This window comes from Lissotriton helveticus, chromosome 4_2 (assembly GCF_964261635.1).
Source record: "Lissotriton helveticus chromosome 4_2, aLisHel1.1, whole genome shotgun sequence".
In the NCBI taxonomy this organism is placed as follows: domain Eukaryota; kingdom Metazoa; phylum Chordata; class Amphibia; order Caudata; family Salamandridae; genus Lissotriton; species Lissotriton helveticus.
Genome location: NC_136064.1, coordinates 110,234,264 through 110,252,634, shown reverse-complemented (window position 1 = coordinate 110,252,634; position 18,371 = coordinate 110,234,264). Strand labels below are relative to the sequence as shown.

The 18,371-nt window shown below is 48.5% G+C and overlaps 1 protein-coding gene across 1 annotated transcript in view; it reads right to left on the bottom strand.

The window, feature by feature from the left end:
* Window positions 1–18,371, bottom strand: part of ITGB1BP2 (integrin subunit beta 1 binding protein 2) — a 121,041-nt gene that overhangs the window by 72,303 nt on the left and 30,367 nt on the right. The window contains exon 2 of the mRNA XM_078640233.1: window positions 6,742–6,791. Coding sequence (XP_078496359.1) covers window positions 6,742–6,791 — 50 coding nt within the window. The remainder of the gene's footprint in view (window positions 1–6,741; window positions 6,792–18,371) is intronic.

The window sequence follows — 18,371 nt, the reverse complement described above, 5'->3', positions numbered from 1 at the left end:
CTCCCGATTATTATTTTTTTTATCTCCCACTCACTCTTCGGCAATGTTGGCATGTGTGCTTTCTCCCTCTTCCTGAAGAGCCTGTAACACCTCTGTTTCTGAGCTCTGACAGGTGTTGAATACCACCCCCACAAGGTATGTTTACAATACATGCATCTTGTCTGATTTACACGGCTTCACAGTGGAGGATGGTGAAATCGCCAAACTGCCCTCGTAGTGGCCTGACAGCAGGTCGAGAAGAAGAGAAGCTGCTGAAAGCCCCACGCTCTTCCCTGTCGTGTATTGTGAAGGATCCCCCCACCCCACAAACACACCTCTCACCACCACCAGAACTACTGGGGTCATCCACAGCAGACTGAGCCTTCCGGTCTTAGGTTTTTGTGTCCCAGAGAGTGTCTCCGCGCTGCTAGCCTGTGCATCGTTGGTTTTGGAAGTAGAGGGAGGTTGGACTCAGGAGAGTTGGGTCCCCAGCTTCCTTCCTGCAGATTGAGGCCTTGAAACCACCACACACTCAGAGATGTAAAGATGCGATCACACCAGGTAACTGTTCTAATCTCTTTATTCGGAGCGCCGGGGCTGTGCAATCACTAGCGGTCGACGCCAGCAAACAATCATGGCTGCCTTCCGCTTCCTGTTTCTCTGCTTCCTGTTCCTGTCTCGGAACAGCTAGAACGCTACCACATATCTCCCCCCTTTATGCACAACAACAAATATACAAAAGTCTTACTTCCAGTCCATTTCATAGTCTTTGAATCTCTCCGGTACCTTTATCCTTCTTCCTACTCGAGTCTCCACTCTCTCATCCTTTCTCTCTCCTCCTGTCGTCTTGTGTTCCGTCCGCTCTCTCTCACCTTCTGCTTCTCTGTCCTTTGCTCTCTTCTCACTTCCTTCTTCGCTTCTGCTTCTTTCTCCTGTCGACCTTCTCCTTTCCTTTTTCTCACCTGCAGTTTGTCCTTCTGCACTCTCGACGTTCTCTCCTTGTCTCTCTCCCTCTTCACCAACGTTCTCTCCTTGTCCTTCTCCACTTTCACTTACTCCTTCTTCGAAGACCTGCTCCGCTCCTTCTTCCGTTTCATCTTCCCACTTCAGTATCTTACTGCACCTTGCCATTCTGTCCATAGACCATATCTTTCCGTCGCTCAGTAGGGCCGACCGGGCATAGGGCTCCACCACCTTGAGGGGGGGTGAAAACTTGCTTTCCCCCTTTCTCTTCATGATGGCTAGCTTCACCCTCACCCAATCCCCCTTGTCAAGTTCTGTACTTCGAGTGTTTCGTCTTTTGTTGTAATGAGCAGTGTAGACTTCTTGTGCTCTCTCCAGATTCTTTCTGACCACCGCCGGTGACCACTTGCTCTGAATAACCAATTTCCTCCATGCTGTGTTGTCTTTGGTGAAGGCTTCTCTACCTCTTAAGATCTTAAACGGGCTGTATCCTGTGCTCCCTGGAGTGATGCGGTACGCCCAAATCATTTTGTCTAGCTCCTTCTCCCAGTCCAAACCATCTTTAATGGCCGCCTGTATGGTGCCCATAATCACCCGATTAAAACGTTCCACCTGGCCATTTCCCGCCGGGTGATAGATCGGGGTGTGCTTCACTTCGATTCCGTTTCTGTTGGTAAATGCGATCCACTTCTCAGATGTGAATTGGGGCCCATTGTCGCAGGTGATGATCTTTGGGATGCCTTCACTGACAAATGTGGCACGCAAGAAACGTATCACCGCCTCGGTGTCCACTCGTTCCAAGACTTGTAGCTCAGGCCACTTGGAATACCTATCGATTGCAACTACCACGTACTTCTGAGTACCCTCCTTGTCCAGGACTGGCCCCATAATGTCCACTGACAACATTTCCCAAGGGCCATCCGGAATCGGAAACCTTCCCAGCGGCGGTCTCAGCATGCTCTGGGACTTGTCTGACCTTGCACATGACTCGCATGTGCACACGTGTCGCTCTACTTGTACATCGATGGCTGGCCACCAGTATGCTTGTCTGGCCAATGCTTTTGTTTTCGTGATGCCCTGGTGCCCTTCATGCAGTAAGGACATCAAACGCTCCAAAATGTTCCTGGGTGGTACAACCTTGTCACCTCGGAGTAGGAACATTGAGTTCTCTGCCAATGACAGTTCCTCTCTGACCTCCCAGTATCTCTTCAGTTCCTCCTTCAAATGTCTCTTTTCTGGCCATCCATGGACTACGTATCCTTTCACAGCCTCTAGGTCTGTGTCTTCCTCGTAGGCCTCTTCCCAGTCCTGGGCGCTTATCACTTCCTCCATGTCCTGGATGGTGGCCACCACGTAACCTTCCCACTCTTGCCTCTCTTCGCTCCCTGCCTCGTCCATGGCTGCTGCCCTACTCAGGAAGTCGGCCACTTTGTTCTGTGGCCCTGGAATGTGCTCCACCTCATAGACGAAGTCCAATAACCGTAGGGTCATCTTGGCGATTCTTGGCGTAGCATGATCATGTCCACTTGACGTCAAGACACGAACTAGGGGCTTGTGATCGGTCTTCACTAGGAACTTGGCTCCCCACAAGTATTGCCTAAATTTTTCCACCGCCCAGACCACTGCCAGCATTTCTTTCTCCACCACGCTGAACTTCTCCTCATTGGGCGCCAACGAGCGAGAGGCGAAGCTGACCGTTGACATCTCACCTGACTCCGCTCTCTGCATCAGCACTGCTCCGAGGCCGCGGTCACTGGCGTCCGTGGTGAGAATGGACTCTGCTTTTGGGTCGAATCCCTTGAGGGGAATGGCTGTGCCCATTTCTTGCTTGAGTGCGTCGAACTCCTTTTGCTCTTCTTTACCCCACTGGAATCTGTTCCTTTCCTTGAGCAGTTGTCGTATATAGTGTGTCTTCGTTGCGAAATGAGGAATGAATTTTCTGTAATACTCGGCCATTCCTAGGAATGACCGAACATCTTCCTTCTTTTCCGGAGTGGGCGCCTCCATAATGGCTCTCATGTTTGTCTTCTTTGGGGTTATGCCTTGTCCACTCACTTCATGGCCGAGGTACGTGACCGATTGGACTCCCAAATTGCATTTAGTCCATTCAGCAGTCAACCCGTTGTCTTGCAGTTTCTGTAATACCTTGTGAAGTTTTACATTGTGATCTTGCCTCGACTTCCCCATTACCAGAATGTCATCCTGGAAGAAAAGGACATCTTTCAGGTCTTTTAAGAGTTTGTGCATGATTTTCTGGAAAACAGCCGCGGCCGAAGCTAGGCCGAAAGGCATCCTCACGAACTCATAGCACCCAAATGGTGTAATGAACGATGTGAGGTGGGTGCACGACGGATGAAGCTTCACTTGATGGTAGGCCGACGACAGGTCCACCGTGGAAAACCATGTGACATCCTTAGTTTTCGCCAACATTTCACTGATGCGCGGTAGGGGGAATTTGTCTATGACAATGTTTTTGTTTAATTCTCTTAGGTCCACGCAGAGACGTACCTTGCCGTTGGGCTTTTGGGCTACAACCAGGGGGGATAGCCACTCCGCACTTTCTATCGCCCGGATGACACCTGCTTTTTCCAACCTGTCCAGTTCTGTTTGTACCGCCTCTCTGCTGCGGAACGGGATGTTCCTCACTTTGTGCACTACTGGCACTGCTCCCTCTTTCAGCTTGATGAGGTGTGTGTACTTGCCTAGCTCACCAATCTGCCCGTTGAAGACTTTGGGGTACGTCATCCGCCACAACTGTACATCCTCTTTGACATCCATGTCCATGAGTAGGATTTTCTCAATGCCTCCCGGGTTGAGCTGAATTCCCAGAGCTCCTTGGTCCTTCCAACTCAGCACGGATGGGCCTCTCTCTGCTACGTACAGCTTGCACTGCGCGTGACGGCCTCTAAATTCAAACATGAGCGGACAGTAACCCAACATGGGGATCTTCTGTCCGGTGTACGTAACCGGTCGCACATCCATGGGTAGAAGTGTTTCTTTGATTCTTGACGCAAAGTTGTCTTCCCATACCTGTCTCTGAACGATTGAGATGGGCGCTCCACTGTCCGCGATCATCTCCAAGGGTATCCCCCCTATGTGCATGTCGAGCCGGGGTCTGTCTGAGTTGGAGCCATCCATTTCCAGTATTTGGACGTCAATGTATAGGAACTCTTCCTCTTCTACTGTATCTTCCTGGTCGCTGGAATCATCCCGTCGCTCTTGGTCCACTAGACGCACCACTGCGTTTTTGGGTTTTCTGCGACACACCTTCTCATAGTGTCCAAAGATGTTGCAGTAGGAGCACTTGGCCCTGAAAGCGGGGCATGCTTTGTCGTTCCCTAGATGGGCATTGCTACCACACCTGTAACACTGTGTTTTTCCTGCTCTGTGTGACTTGCTGTCCGCCTGTGGCTTGGCGGTGTATTCTGCCCTACTTCCTCCTTGGTTCCTCCGCGTGTCGTTCTGCTTCCAACGGTCATTTCTATTTGGCGCCATCACTTTGCATACCGTTTGCGACTCCTGGGCGTCTCTCTTCGCCGCCTGAGTACACCTCCTCGACAATTCCGCCTTCTTGACCATCGCCCAGATCTCCTTTAGGGGTGCGTCGCCATTCACCCACAACTTCTCCTGTATGTGGGAGCTGGAAGTGTGCATGATGATCTGGTCCCTGATAAGTTCATCATGCAGTCCCCCAAATTTGCACGTGAGGGCTAACTTCCGCAACGCTACCACGTACTCGTCTACAGACTCGCCGCTCCTTTGCTTCCTCTGAAAGAAGTTGAATCTGTCAATGGCGACACACACCACCGGCCTGTAATATGCGTCTAAATCCTCGATGGCATGATCAAGCACCTCCTGGTCCCCCGCAGCTCTCTCACCTTTTACAATGGTGTCATATATCCTGAGCCCTTCTGGACCTAAATTGTGGAGCAAAATTTTCTTTTTCCTTTTGCTTGTAAATGGGGTGTCACCCTGCTCTTCTAGTGCCTCCAGGTAATTTAGAAAGTACCTCTTCCAGTCTTCCCATTTTCTTTCTGGTTCTCCGCTCTTCGTTAGGAATGGCACCAGCTGGGTGAGAGACGTGCTCTGGTTTGCCATGGCTGGTGTGTTCCTCCTGGCTTTGGCAACGTTGACCGCCTGTCTGGCCGGACTGCCCGGAGCGTCCTGTTCTTCTCCGTCGTCCTCCTTGTTCTCCTCTTCGCTGTCCTCCCCTAGCTTGCTTCTGGTGGGGATGGATGTTGCTTGCGGTGCGCCTCCTGTCCCTGGACGCGATGAGCCTGCTGTTTCCGCCAGCGTGTGCCACTGAGCCTGGTTGCTTGGACACTGTCAAGAGTCCCTCTGCAGTGCACAGTGTGCAGTACCTTTCTGTCTCCCAGTGGGTGTCTCTCGATGCCCCTCCGTGCCCTATGCACCTTCTGGATGTGGACTTGCTGGGCAGGGTGGGCTGTTGTGCCCCAGTGGTTAATTTTGGCTTCGCTTTGGCTGGAGGGTGCAGTGGATCCCTTTCGCGCCAAAACGCTGTCTTGTTCCAGCTCCTCTGCCGCGCTCCGGTGATAATGAGATGTCTCACGCTAAATGCGGGTGATCTCGAAGGTGTCGCGTGTGTCCGGTTAATTCGGATCCCGACTCGTCGCCATTGTAAAGATGCGATCACACCAGGTAACTGTTCTAATCTCTTTATTCGGAGCGCCGGGGCTGTGCAATCACTAGCGGTCGGCGCCAGCAAACAATCATGGCTGCCTTCCGCTTCCTGTTTCTCTGCTTCCTGTTCCTGTCTCGGAACAGCTAGAACGCTACCACAAGAGACCCTAAAACCCAAAGCACTACGGGCCCGATTCACAGAACTAACTTAAGACAAAATCCTAAACTTGCTACTTTTGGTATTCACAGAATGCACTTAGTAGTAGTAGAGTTAGGATTTTGTCTTAAGTTTGACTTAAGACAAACTTAAGACGGACTTAGAACAGACTTAAGACAGACGTAAGACAAAATCCTAACTTTACTACTACTAAATGCCTTCTGTGAATGCCAAAAGTAGTAAATTTAGGATGTTGTCTTAAGTTAGTTCTGTAAATCGGCCCCCTGGACAGGGAGTTCTTCCTTCTATTAGCTGCTGAGAAACAAAGGTTGAGAATCAAGACTGACGTCAGAGAGAGGGGCTTGGGCACACCCTGATGACGTTTCACAGCCAAGAGCAAGGAGAACAGGGCTGTGCTCCAGCCAGAGCAGGCACTCTACACACTCTGGGTGACAGCAATGGATCCTGACGTCACAAGGCCCACACACACAGACATGGCTACACAGAACCTCCTTGCCAAAGGAAGGGGGCAGAGAGAGAAAGCTGACCCGTAGAAGACAGAACATCCAGGAAAGACCTCAGGGCACCTGGTGAGGAACCTTTCTCTCTTGACAGCGCCTAAGACTGGGGCGCCAATGATGCTGCAGGAACAGCAGACCCATTGCACAGGAAGCAGGATACTGGAAGCACACCTTGACTCACTGGAGAGCTACAGCCCATGCCCTGTTCTGGTACGGCCAACAGTACACTGGTTTTACCACCCCTGGTACTAGTACCTCAAGGCCTCAGCTCTGAGGACTCGCCACAGGTGAATACCCATTGATTTAGAAGAATTTGCACACTTCCAAGACAGGCACATTGGAAGCGGTGTCTGTACAGCCCTGGCGTGTGCTCCTGGTGGGTCCTGCCAGGTGTGCCCGCCACACAGCCCATCACATAGGTGTCAATAAGCAGACAATGTAGTTCACACACTCACAGCACAACACCTGGTACTCACTCACCTTCAGCGCATCGTGGAAGATCGGCGTCCCTGGGTGAAAGAGGCAGGAATCTAGAGGAGGAAAGAGAGGCGGTGGTTAGTGCCAGCAGCTAGAGATGGGCTCCTTTGCCCCCTTCCCCACATACCTCTTGTGAGTGGCATCTGTGTGCCATGTGTGCATTACTGCCAGCAGCCAAGATATGCTTGAATACCCTCCACCCCACAGACCTCTGAGTGGCATCTCTGTGTCATGTCTTCATCAGTGTCATGGATGTGTATACACCTCATGTGAGTGGCATCTGTGTGCCACATGCTTCTTAGTGCCAGCTCCTGTAGGTGGCATAGTTTGCCCCCCGCCCCACATACCTCGTGTGAGGGGTTATCATTTTAGAAATCATTGTTATTGGGTATGTTACTCTAATTGGTGCCATTGAACCAAGCAAAGACCACAACTCCCAGAATGCAATAACTTGCTAAATGAAAGCCCTAGATCTTCAATGTTGCCACATTTATTACCAACCTTTAATATGTCAGGCCTAGTTCAAGTCTTTCCCAGCCTCCCATGCGTACCCAACAAAGTGAACCAGCTTCCATGCACCCTATAGCATCCATCGTGTCGACCGGATACGTGAGGAGGCCTTGCTGTCATGTCATGAAATGAAAAGAAATTAGGATTTCTAAAGCGCACTACTACCCGTAGGTGTCTAGGCGCTGACTTCCAGGGGGTGGACCAATGTAAAAACAACACCAGACAACGGAGTGTATGGCACGGGTAAGTGATCGTACTGAGCTAGTTGTTAGAGAGCCATGTTTTTGAGGGTCTTGCGAAAGGAAAGCAGATTTTTTTGTGGTTTCTAGCGTCAGAGACATTGAATTCCAGAGCTTGGCAGTGGCTACTGCAAAGCTCTTGCCTCCCCAGGTGGTTCTCCTGAATGTAGGTGCGACCAAACTAGCCTGGGAGGAGGAGCGTAACGTCATAGAGGGATGTATTGTGAAAGAGTTGTTTGACCGATTCAGGACCCACAAGATGAAGGGGGTTAAAGGCTGTGCAGAGAGATTTGAAGATGACCCGCTCTCTAACCGGGAGCCAGAGAAGTGAGGGGAGAGCCTTGGAGAACGATTGATATTTCGGGATGCCTAAAAGCAATCTGCATTTTGGATCATTTGGAGCTTGTGTAGGACTTTCTTATGGGCAGTCAAAGCAAGCCATTTGCAGTAGTCAATTTTTGATAAGACCAGAGCAATGATCACTGCTTTACGTAGGCCTACGTTCATAATTCATAAGTCCGCCTGGTCCTGCATTCTAGAAATGCCACTCAACTTCATGGAGCTGCCAACATGCCACTTCCCACTCGCTGCCACTCAGACAGTCTCATCTACGGGCCTCCCGGGCAGAGCAAAAACTTCATTGAGGATTCTCAGATCTCCTCACCACCGCGTCCATCTGGCATGCACGCACCATCCTCTTGGGTGAGTTCAACCTCCAGACAACACTAGCTCAAGAAAAGCAAGATCCACCCTGCTCAACCTCATTGGCACACTCAGCATGGTACAGTATGTCTCACAACCAACACACTCCAAAGGTCACATCCTTGACCTTGGCTGCGCAACATCACCAACAATCCAATGCCAACCTCCCTTGACTAGACCAGTCACCTCGCCATCCCCGTCTCTCTACTCACTATCCTACCAGCAAACCAAGGTCATCTCAGAAAAGAAGACCAGACCTTCAGGTCCTTTAAAAGATTCTCCAGAGACAACCCAAGGCTTGAATGATTTCTCTCACCCAATCAACTCCATATCGCAATATTGACACCAGCGTTTGTTTACGCAATTTCAACACTTTTTTGGAAAGCTATGTGGACATCCAGACCCTGATTAAAGCACACGAGTGCACGCCAAAGCCTGCAGCAACCCTGTACTGAGGTTCTGTGGTTTTCGGGACCGGACTCCATTTTGTTTGCGTTGTTCATAATGCCATTTTGTGTTGCCCTCACGTAGGCCGTGGAGGTAACCGAATGAACAAAGTTGCATGGGCCTCATTGTTCATGTATGCATTAAACAGGCCCTTTTCTGACTTGTGAGTGAACTGCAGGACGCTGACCTCTTCACCTGAAACTGACCCTTCACAAAGCCAATTTCTCTGGCTGATCGTTGTCTGAGATTGCCAATCAATGTTCAGGACCTCGTTAACCTTTAGTTTCCTTGCACATGTTTTATCTTGTCCAGCATCTATTATGGTTTCCTTTATGTTCTGACATTACATGGGTTGTGCTTTTCAATTATAAATTTGTCCGGCTTGCAAAGATTGAAATTGGGACAGTCCTAATAATTAACTTTTGGGTTGGGTTACTGTAAATTGGGTTTCTGTTAATGTGATACTCAGTTAGAAAATGTGTCCTATTGGTCAGAATTTTGCGCAGTGGGTGTACATTTATAATGAGAATATTGTGTATAAAAGGTGATGTCTTGCTCTATGAAATTTGAACAGTTTCTTGAGTTGTACACCGTGTTGTACTGCTGAGTTTACTGTTACTAGCTGCAGCTAATAAATTTGATCTCTGACGCCACCTAGAAGTATTCCGTGTCTCTGTTTGCCAAGACAGGTGAACCCGAAGACTTTGGGCGTGTTCCTGGCGCCGCTGGGTTCTAAAACCCGGTTCTTCAGTTGACGCCGAACGGTGGGGCGACTTCAGCGGTACCGGTCCAAGCCCGAGGATCGTGAGGAGCCACGTGAGGAAATTCTGGAGGAAGGCCGCCACTTCATTGACCCCTGCATGTCGACGTGGACCGAAGGTCTTTTCTGCGAGGCTTCCCGCTTTCCAACGGCTACGAAGGACTGCTGCCCTGACTGTCGCCCTGTCTTGGACCCTTGATTGATCCTTTGTAGAGCGAGACGATAGACGGTCTTCTGGTGGCGTGACAGATATTTGGTTAAGTATAAGTGGGTTGCTCCCACGACTTTGTTTTGGTTCTTGGTTTTGATTTGATTTTTGCAAAAATCAAAGCCGAGGGGCTCGTATATTTACAAGTGTATCGATAGTTGATAACCCCTTGAAGTTTGAAGCTACATTAGTGAGCTATAAGATGCCTGGTCTTAGCAAAATTAGGAAATGGTTTAGTTGTGGTTGCAACAGGGATTCCCGATTGGAGGATTCGTGTCCGATACCTCCGGTTGGAACTCCGACTTATGAGCTCTATTCAAAACACGGAGTGGGTCCTATCACTTATAATGAAGTGTGGGTCCGCTATACTAAAAAAGATGGTGTTTTACGATGGCCCCAACATGGTAGTTTTGAATTAAATATTTTAGATAATCTGGAAGTTGCGCTATTTAAGAAGAAAGCCCGGCCGGCAATGTTTGACTCTTTCCGCCTTTAGCAAAAGGAAGCCAAACAGCGAGAAATTAAGCTAGCAAAGAGAGATAGGAAAGATAAGAATATGTCAGTACTACAAGCTGCTAGGCAGTTTAAGTCAGATGAGGAAGATCGAGTGTGTGAAGTTTTAGATAGACAGCGTTGCATGGCCATAGATAAATGTTATCCGGCCTTGCCGTCTTCTCCTCAGAAAGTGACTGAAGACCTTGAAAAAGATCCTTTGATGTCTCATTTACTGAGATTGCCACCCCCTTATGTGCAGGGTGCTACTGCGCCTCCATTACCCCCGGTTGTTCTACTCTTTGTTGTTCAACCTCCTGCTGTTGTTCAGCCACCCAGTGCTCCACAGATGGTTTTCCTCCTACTGCGCAACCCACTCTAGGGTCGTAAGCTTTGCTTCCAGCTTTGCCTCAAACTCCTTTGCCTTCTGCTTCTGCATCTCAGACTCCTACTGCTCTTGTTCCTACTTTGTCTCAAGATTTTAACTTTCCTGTTTTTACGCCTACTTCTTCTCCTTCTGCTCGAAAACGAATGACAGAAACTGTTGTTAATCTGCTGTCTCTATTGTTTGGGCCACTGAGTATGACCCCTGTTTCGGAACGTAAGCAGAGTCTTAGTCAGCTTCCTAGTTCCGAAGAGCGAGCAGTGTTGGATCTGTTGGCTCGTAGATGGATTTTAAATGCTTCCAGGTATATTTTGCCAGCAGTTATGGATGTTTTCTTTCAGTGGGAGCCGCCTAAGCAAAGGTATGTTTTTGATGTAATGTGTGCTTTTCTGCGGCAGGAATGGGACGATAATGAGTTGGGTCCGATTCCGCAGGAAGTGCTTGATGTTCAGTCAGAGTTTGCTAAAGGGACGATAGTGGAATCTGATGTTACTGATGCTGTAGAGACGATACTTGCCTTCAGAACTAGACTCCCGTCTCAGCCTTGTACGAACCTGATCCTTCTGTTAGGAGGAAAGTGAAGCAGTATCCTATGAGAGAAGTTCCCCCTGTATGGAGAGAGGCAGTTGCTGCTAATGTTAATCAGAGTATTCAGGCTGTAGAGGCCCATTTTCAGCCAGTGTGGGTACATGTCCCTTGGAAGAGAGCAGAGGTCTTGGCTCTTAAGCAGACCTTACCTGACCCTCGTAAGAATTCTGCTGGTTATTACAAGGAGTTGTCCCAGACAGTTGAAGCGTGTATTATGAATTTAGCTGATATAGACATGTTAATGGGTAATGTAGTTCCTCAACCTTCAAGAATCATGCGGCAGAATTAGGAGATACGTGGGCTAATATTGTTGCTGCAGATGGTCGACAGGTTAGAGGTGCCAAACCTGAGCCTTTAGTTGCAGAATTATCTGGTAGGTTTATTAATCTAATGAAAACTATGATGCCTGCTTTACGAGTGAATTGGGACAAGTTAGCAGCATGCAAACAAAAGAAAGACGAGAGTGTGTCTGATTTCTTCACGAGGTTTGAAGAAACGTTTATCGATTATAGTGGTCAGGACATGAGTACGGAAGGTGGTCAAAGGTTGTTCGTGGAGAAATTTGTCTTTAATTTGCTTCCAGAACTTTCCAATAAGTTAAAGGACTCTGAGAGTTCATGGGCTGTTTCTTCGTCGGCCCAGATATTGGCTACTGCACAATATTATGAGAATAGGGATAAAGATGAGAAGGATAAAGCAGAGAAGAAAACTAAAGATTTAAAGACGAAGGTTCTTTTGCAGCAAGCGTATCCGCCTCGTCAGAATCAGCCTCAGTTTCAGCAACCTCCACAGTTTCAGAGATTGTTACAGAAACCTGAGCCTTATGCTCAGCGATTCTTTCCTGGTCCTAATCAGTGTGCTTATTGCAGAGAGGAAGGTCATTTTAAGAATAGTTGCCCGGCTTTGGTACAGCGTGCGAATGGCGTATCTGGTCAGAGAGGTTGTGGTAGTTTCCAGCAAGCTCCTAGGGGTAGGGGACGTGGTGTGTTACCCCAGAATGAGCGTTCCTCTTCCTTTCAGAATTCTGTGAATTATTTTGACAGACAGAATGTTCCGAGTGGTCAGTCTGCACAGTACTACGTTGATAATTATTATGTCGATAGTGAGAGTTCTGGTTATAATGATAGTTAGGACAGCCATGGGCAAAGAGAGGGAGCAGTGTCAGTTCCAGTAGACCAGAGTGGACCTTATGTTGAAGTGATTACATCAGGTGTGGTACAACCTTTTCTTTTGGATACAGGTGCGACGAAGAGTTCTATTATGCACTCTAAACTTCCTGGCGCACCTTTGTCTGGCTTGACCAATGTTTCCGCAGGATTTTCAGGCGCCCCAGTTTGTAACTCGATTTCTAATCCTTTGCCCCTTTCTTTTGGCCCTTGTGAATTGGACTCTCCTCTTATTTTGACGACTGGTTGTAATGAGAATCTGTTGGGTTTGGACTTGCTGTAAAGATTGTATGCGACATTACATTGTTCTCCTTCGGGAGTACATCTTACCCTAGGTAAGAAAGTGATTTCTCCGATGTATTTGTCTAAAGATTGTCTTCCACTGGAATTGCGTTCGCTTCCTGATACGCTTTGGGCTACAGGTCCAAATGATGTTGGTCTTTTGCAGATTCCACCATATGTTGTTACCCTCAAATTGAATGCTAGGCTACCCCGTATCCCACAGTATAAAATATCTAGTGATGGCGAGAGAGCTCTATTAGCGATTGTCTATGATCTGGTTGAGAAGGGTGTAGTTGAAGAAACGAGAGGTAATGTGTGTAACAGTCCTGTTTTGCCTGTCCTTAAGCGTACTGATGCTTCTCAGCCACCTGTGTACCGGTTTGTGATTGACCTTCGAGAGGTAAACAAGATTGTGGTGCCACAGTTTCCTGTTGTCCCTGATATCACTGCTTTGTTGACTCTGATTCCTGCTTCGGCAGCCTGGTTTTCTGTTATTGACCTGAAGAATGCTTTCTTTAGCATTCCGATTGCTGAGGAGAGTAGGGATATTTTTGGCTTCTCTTTAGGAGGATGATGTTTCCGGTTTAAGAGAGCTCCCCAAGGTTATTGTGAAAGTCCCTCCATCTATAGTCAGGCATTGAAAACTCAGCTTGATAGCTTTGTGGTGCTACTCTTATTCAGTACGTTGATGATTTGTTGATTACTGCTGATGATGAAGAGATTTGTAAAGAGGCTACTCTTTCTTTGTTACGATATTTGTCTGACCTCCATCATAAAGTGTCGCCTTCAAAGTTACAGTATTGCCGACAAGAAGTAACCTACTTAGGTCATCTCTTGTCGAAGGAGGGAATAAGGTTGACCCCAGATTGAATTCAAACGATTGCGCAAATTAGTGTACCATCCACACAGAGAGAAGTGCGTGCTTTCTTAGGTATCACCTCGTATTGTAGACAATGGATCCCTAATTTTTCCCTGCTAGCGAAACATCTGTTGGCGCTGACTCTTAAAGATACTCTGCATCCTCTCCCTTGGTCTGATGAGTGTCAGAAAAGTTTTTCTGAATTACGTGATGCATTGTGTTCAGCTCCGGTATTGGGTACTCCTGACTACAGTAAACAGTTCATGTTGTACGTTCACGAGAGAGAAGGTTGTGCATTGTCAGTGTTGACTCAACAGTTTGGAGACAAGCAACGCCCATGTGCGTATTTTTCAGCGACGTTAGATCCGGTAGCTAAAGCGTTGCCGAGCTGTTTGAGAGCTGCAGCGGCTGTTTCTATCCGACAGTATGCTGGTTTGGTATTGGATAATACGTTGATTGTGATGGTCCCACATGCAGTGGATACCTTATTGAACAGGACCAAGACACAGCACCTTACTAGTGCACGTCTGTCAGGTTATGAGCTGACTCTTTTGGCTAGCCATGTTCACATTAAAAGATGTAATGTATTGAATCCAGCTACGTTGTTGCCGATTTCTGTAGAGTCAGATGCTCAAGAACAGCATGATTGTTTTCTTCGTACAGAGGAAGAAACGAAAGCTAGAGTTGACCTAAAAGATACTCCTCTTGAGAATGTTGATGGTACTTTATGGGTAGATGGTTCGTGTTTTAAGTTTCCGAATGGTGAAACGACTGCAGCATATGCCGTCACAACTTTACATACAGTTGTTGAGACAGCACGCATAGCACAGAATTCAGCGCAAGCAGCAAAGTTGATTGCATTGACACAAGCGTGTGTATTGTCAGAAGGAAAGCGAGTGAATGTTTATACCGAAAGCCAGTATGCATTTGGTGTTGCCCATAGTTTTGAACGTTTGTGGAGAGAAAGAGGATTCCTTACTTCCCGTGGCACAAAAATTCAGCATGGGCAGTTAGTGAATGAACTTTTGGAATCTCTTGCTCTCCCAAAGCAGATTGCAATTGTGAAGTGTATTCTGATTGTGGCCGTGGACCCTTGGAGGTGAAAGGTCTTCGTTGGACGAGTTAGAAGGACTGAGCCTACTCTTCGCCGCACCCGCTACGCTGGTGCTGCTTCAAAGGCAAGAACACCGGGGATTGTGCCAGCACTGCGGGCGCTATGTTTGTGGGCGGTGGAAGGAGGCATAGACGGCGAGTGCGAGCGCTGCAGGGACTCCAACATCCAGGAGTCCCTGCGTGACCTGTACCACCTGGTCAGCGCTCCCCAGCCCGGACCCGCCCACCACGCAGCAAAAACCGGGCGCTCTCTCCCTTCGAGTGGGATTCTGATTGTGGCCGTGGACCCTTGGAGGTGAAAGGTCTTCGTTGGACGAGTTAGAAGGACTGAGCCTACTCTTCGCCGCACCCGCTGCGCGGGTGCCGCTTCAAAGGCGAGAACACCGGGAATTGTGCCAGCACTGCGGGCGCTGTGTTTGTGGGCGGGGGAAGGAGGCATAGACGGCGAGTGTGAGCGCTGCAGGGACTCCAACATCCAGGAGTCCCTGCGTGACCTGTACCACCTGGTCAGCGCTCCCCAGCCCGGACCTGCCCACCACGCTGAACTACATAATTGACAGAAGCCTCCGCGGCGCTGGAGCGCCGGGCGAAGCCCGGGCAAAGGGCGGGCCCTCTGAGGCCCTCAGAGGACGAGGAGGTTGGGTTGGGTCCACCCCCCTAACGACATTATCTCTGCAGCACGTAAGACTTCGACTTTGATCTTAGGGCCCTTTTTTTTATATTTTTTTTTTATTCTCGACTTCATTAGTGTTATATTAGAGGGCTATTAGCCTCATATTACACTGTTTTGGGGCTTCTGGTTCGCTGTAACATCTGTGTTAAATTAAGAGTAACAAATAAAGCCTTGAACTATGTCCACCAGAGGCAGTAGAAGCAAGACAGCGGCCGGGGGGCGTCCGTTATCGGACCAATAGATAATTTTATTAAAAGGACTAATGATGCCATTGATCTCAGCATTTCGCTCCTCGAGCGTAGGGTTTCGCAAGATCTGGAAAACGCCAAACGTTCTTCTCTCGGGAGCATTATGTTAGCGAGAACCCCAGTTAGCTCCAGAAATTTAGATAGTAACTTACACACAGGTCGCACTCATGAAATCCGTCCTGACCTCCATACTATACCTAACGAGGTTAATTTATCGGCAACAGATCCTTTAATTGATTCCGATCTCGATATAAGCAGCGAACTAGAGAGGACACCAGACTTAAATATAGATCTCACACCAGAGATTGTAGTGGAAACAAATGAGAAACACCCAAGAGACAGGCAAGAAGGTGCCATTCGAAAGCAAACTAAACAACCGATCCAACCCATTCCCCCTGCTGCCAGAAAACGTAATCCACCAAAAGCACAACAGAAGAAAGGCACAAATAAGCACTTAAACGCTAATGGACCAAATACATCTATAGAGACATTAAGTAAAAACACTCATGAGATCCCTCTTGTGCGCTTGGACAAACCTGAGGCTACTATAGGAACCGACCAACTAGTTGAAAGATTTGGCGACCTTCTAAGTATTTTTATGTCGCCAATTGAATCTAGGCTTGCCCGCATTGAGAAACAGCTAGAAGAACTTACAGCTTATAACAAGAAAGCTGTTAGTGCAGCTTCAAAAACTAACACTAGCCTGAAGACAAGTAGTGTTAGCAAGCCTACATTACCTAAATCAAAGGATATTCCAGTCTCTGACGCCGTGACAAAACCAAAATCCACGACGTCTCTAAGTAAAGAAATTGTCACAAACAAACCCGTACCAAACAGCAGCCCAATTCCTAGAATTGATACGAATACCCAACTCACAAATACGCAGGTTGAGAAGTCACATATAACATCCCAAAGTGGTAGAAAACCATCAAACCAAACTAGCGACATGTTGTCAACTTTCCAAAGGCCCCGGATGTCTCATGATCCTCCTTATAACTCAAGGCAGATACCTCCACGCATTAGTCTTCCACCTGAGTGTGGGGCTTATGCGCTGGTCTTGGTCAATGTCCCGAAACTCAGGTACGACCAAGATGAGACCTCCTCCTCCCTGAAAAATAAGACACTACATTGGTTGATAGCTAATTGTAATTTTCCAATGGAATGCTCCGGAGAAATCACTCACACCCAGAGAGTAGGATGGATAGGTCCTCTGAAGAAAAAATTTGAGGGGGACTGTATAATAGTCAACTTTAAAAAACCGATATGGGCGGAAAAAACTTTGGCTAGGGCCCCTTCACCCTCTACCTGGGAATTTAATACTACTCTTCTCCCTCTGGGGTATTTTTATAGGCATTTAATTACCACCCAATCAATCGCGGCAACTAACCCGATTACTCCCTTCTGTGACCAACATTTCTTTTCTGAAAGTAATACACCTTTCTTTCATCAAAACTCCAAATTCACTTATTCTAATGGTCCTGCACAATGGCATCAAGGCCAAACCCACTTAACCCCAACAACTCATCCCTATTTGTCTATAATCCCACACTACGAGCACAGAGACGCACGATGGCGCCAAGTCGCCGCGGCACCAGGCAATTCTTATAGCATCCCGACTAACAACAGATTTAGCGCATTGTCTGGTCTGGATTTCAACGACTGACTGACTCATGACCAGGCCAAAGGGATAGATGAGCACATTTTAAACCAGGGGGAATTACTAATACATAATATGCCAGAAACTGAGGATAAAAATATAACATTTACTCCCAGTAAGTATACCTCTAATGTTCTCTCGCAATGTAAGCCGGATGATTTGGTTAATCTATCATCAGCCCATTCTATTTCTAGTACAACCGTTAATTTAACGAATATACTAACTCCCCCTAATTTAAATCCAGCTACTTCTCAAATTCATCTCATGTACTGGAACAGAGCCGGCTTGTCTGCTAAACAGACAAACCCTATTTTCCTGAATCAGGTTAATTTGAGCAACATCATTTGCCTTCAGGAAACTTGGGTTACTGACCCTATACATATAATAGGGTATAAGACTTGTTAGAAAGGCTAACCCGGGGGAGGCAGAAGGTGTCTAACTGACCACCCCTGGGTCTACCCCTCCTTCAGAGAAGGGACCGAGCGAGGTCGAGAGGCCTCCGACGGGAGGGCCCTCTCCTAGAATCATACAGCAGAGTAACCACACCACTACAAATATACACCACACGTAGATAGAGTTTTCAATCTTTATCTGGCAATAAGTATAGTTTCAATATATACAGCAGATCCAGAGATCTGGAAAGTCTCGTGACAAAGGGGCAAGGTAGCAGGACAGTCTTATAGGTGGTCGGTGACAAGGAGACTCTACGCACAGCTCTCAATCCTCGAGCTGGGGAGTCCCGGGAGGTGGGGCCGTGGCAGCGCCAGCAGGCTCCAAGATGGCTCAGCGAGTGTGGACCGCGGCAGCCCCAGCAGGTTCCAAGATGGTTCAGCGAGTGTGGACCGCGGCAGCGCCAGCAGGTTCCAAGATGGTTCAGCGAGTGTGGACCGCGGCAGCGCCAGCAGGTTCCAAGATGGTTCAGCGAGTGGGGACCGCGGCAGCGCCAGCAGGTTCCAAGATGGTTCAGCGAGTGTGGACCGCGGCAGCGCCAGCAGGTTCCGAGATGGTTCAGCGAGTGTGGACCGCGGCAGCGCCAGCAGGTTCCAAGTAGAACAGCAAGGGGAGTTCGTGAAAGGGTCAGCCGCGATAGCATCAGCAGGGCTTCTCGACTCCGGGATACAACTGCCGTCCGACTCCGGGGCTGGCCCAGATATAGGTCTGGAGTCCTTTGATGTCCGGACCCTCTCGCCTGGGGGTCCGAGGGGCCGGGATGATGGTGTCCAGACACCCAGCAGGGGGGTGGAGCCAGAGCCCAGGGAGGCCGGAGGGCGATCGAAACCAGACATCCGGGGACGGTTGGAGAG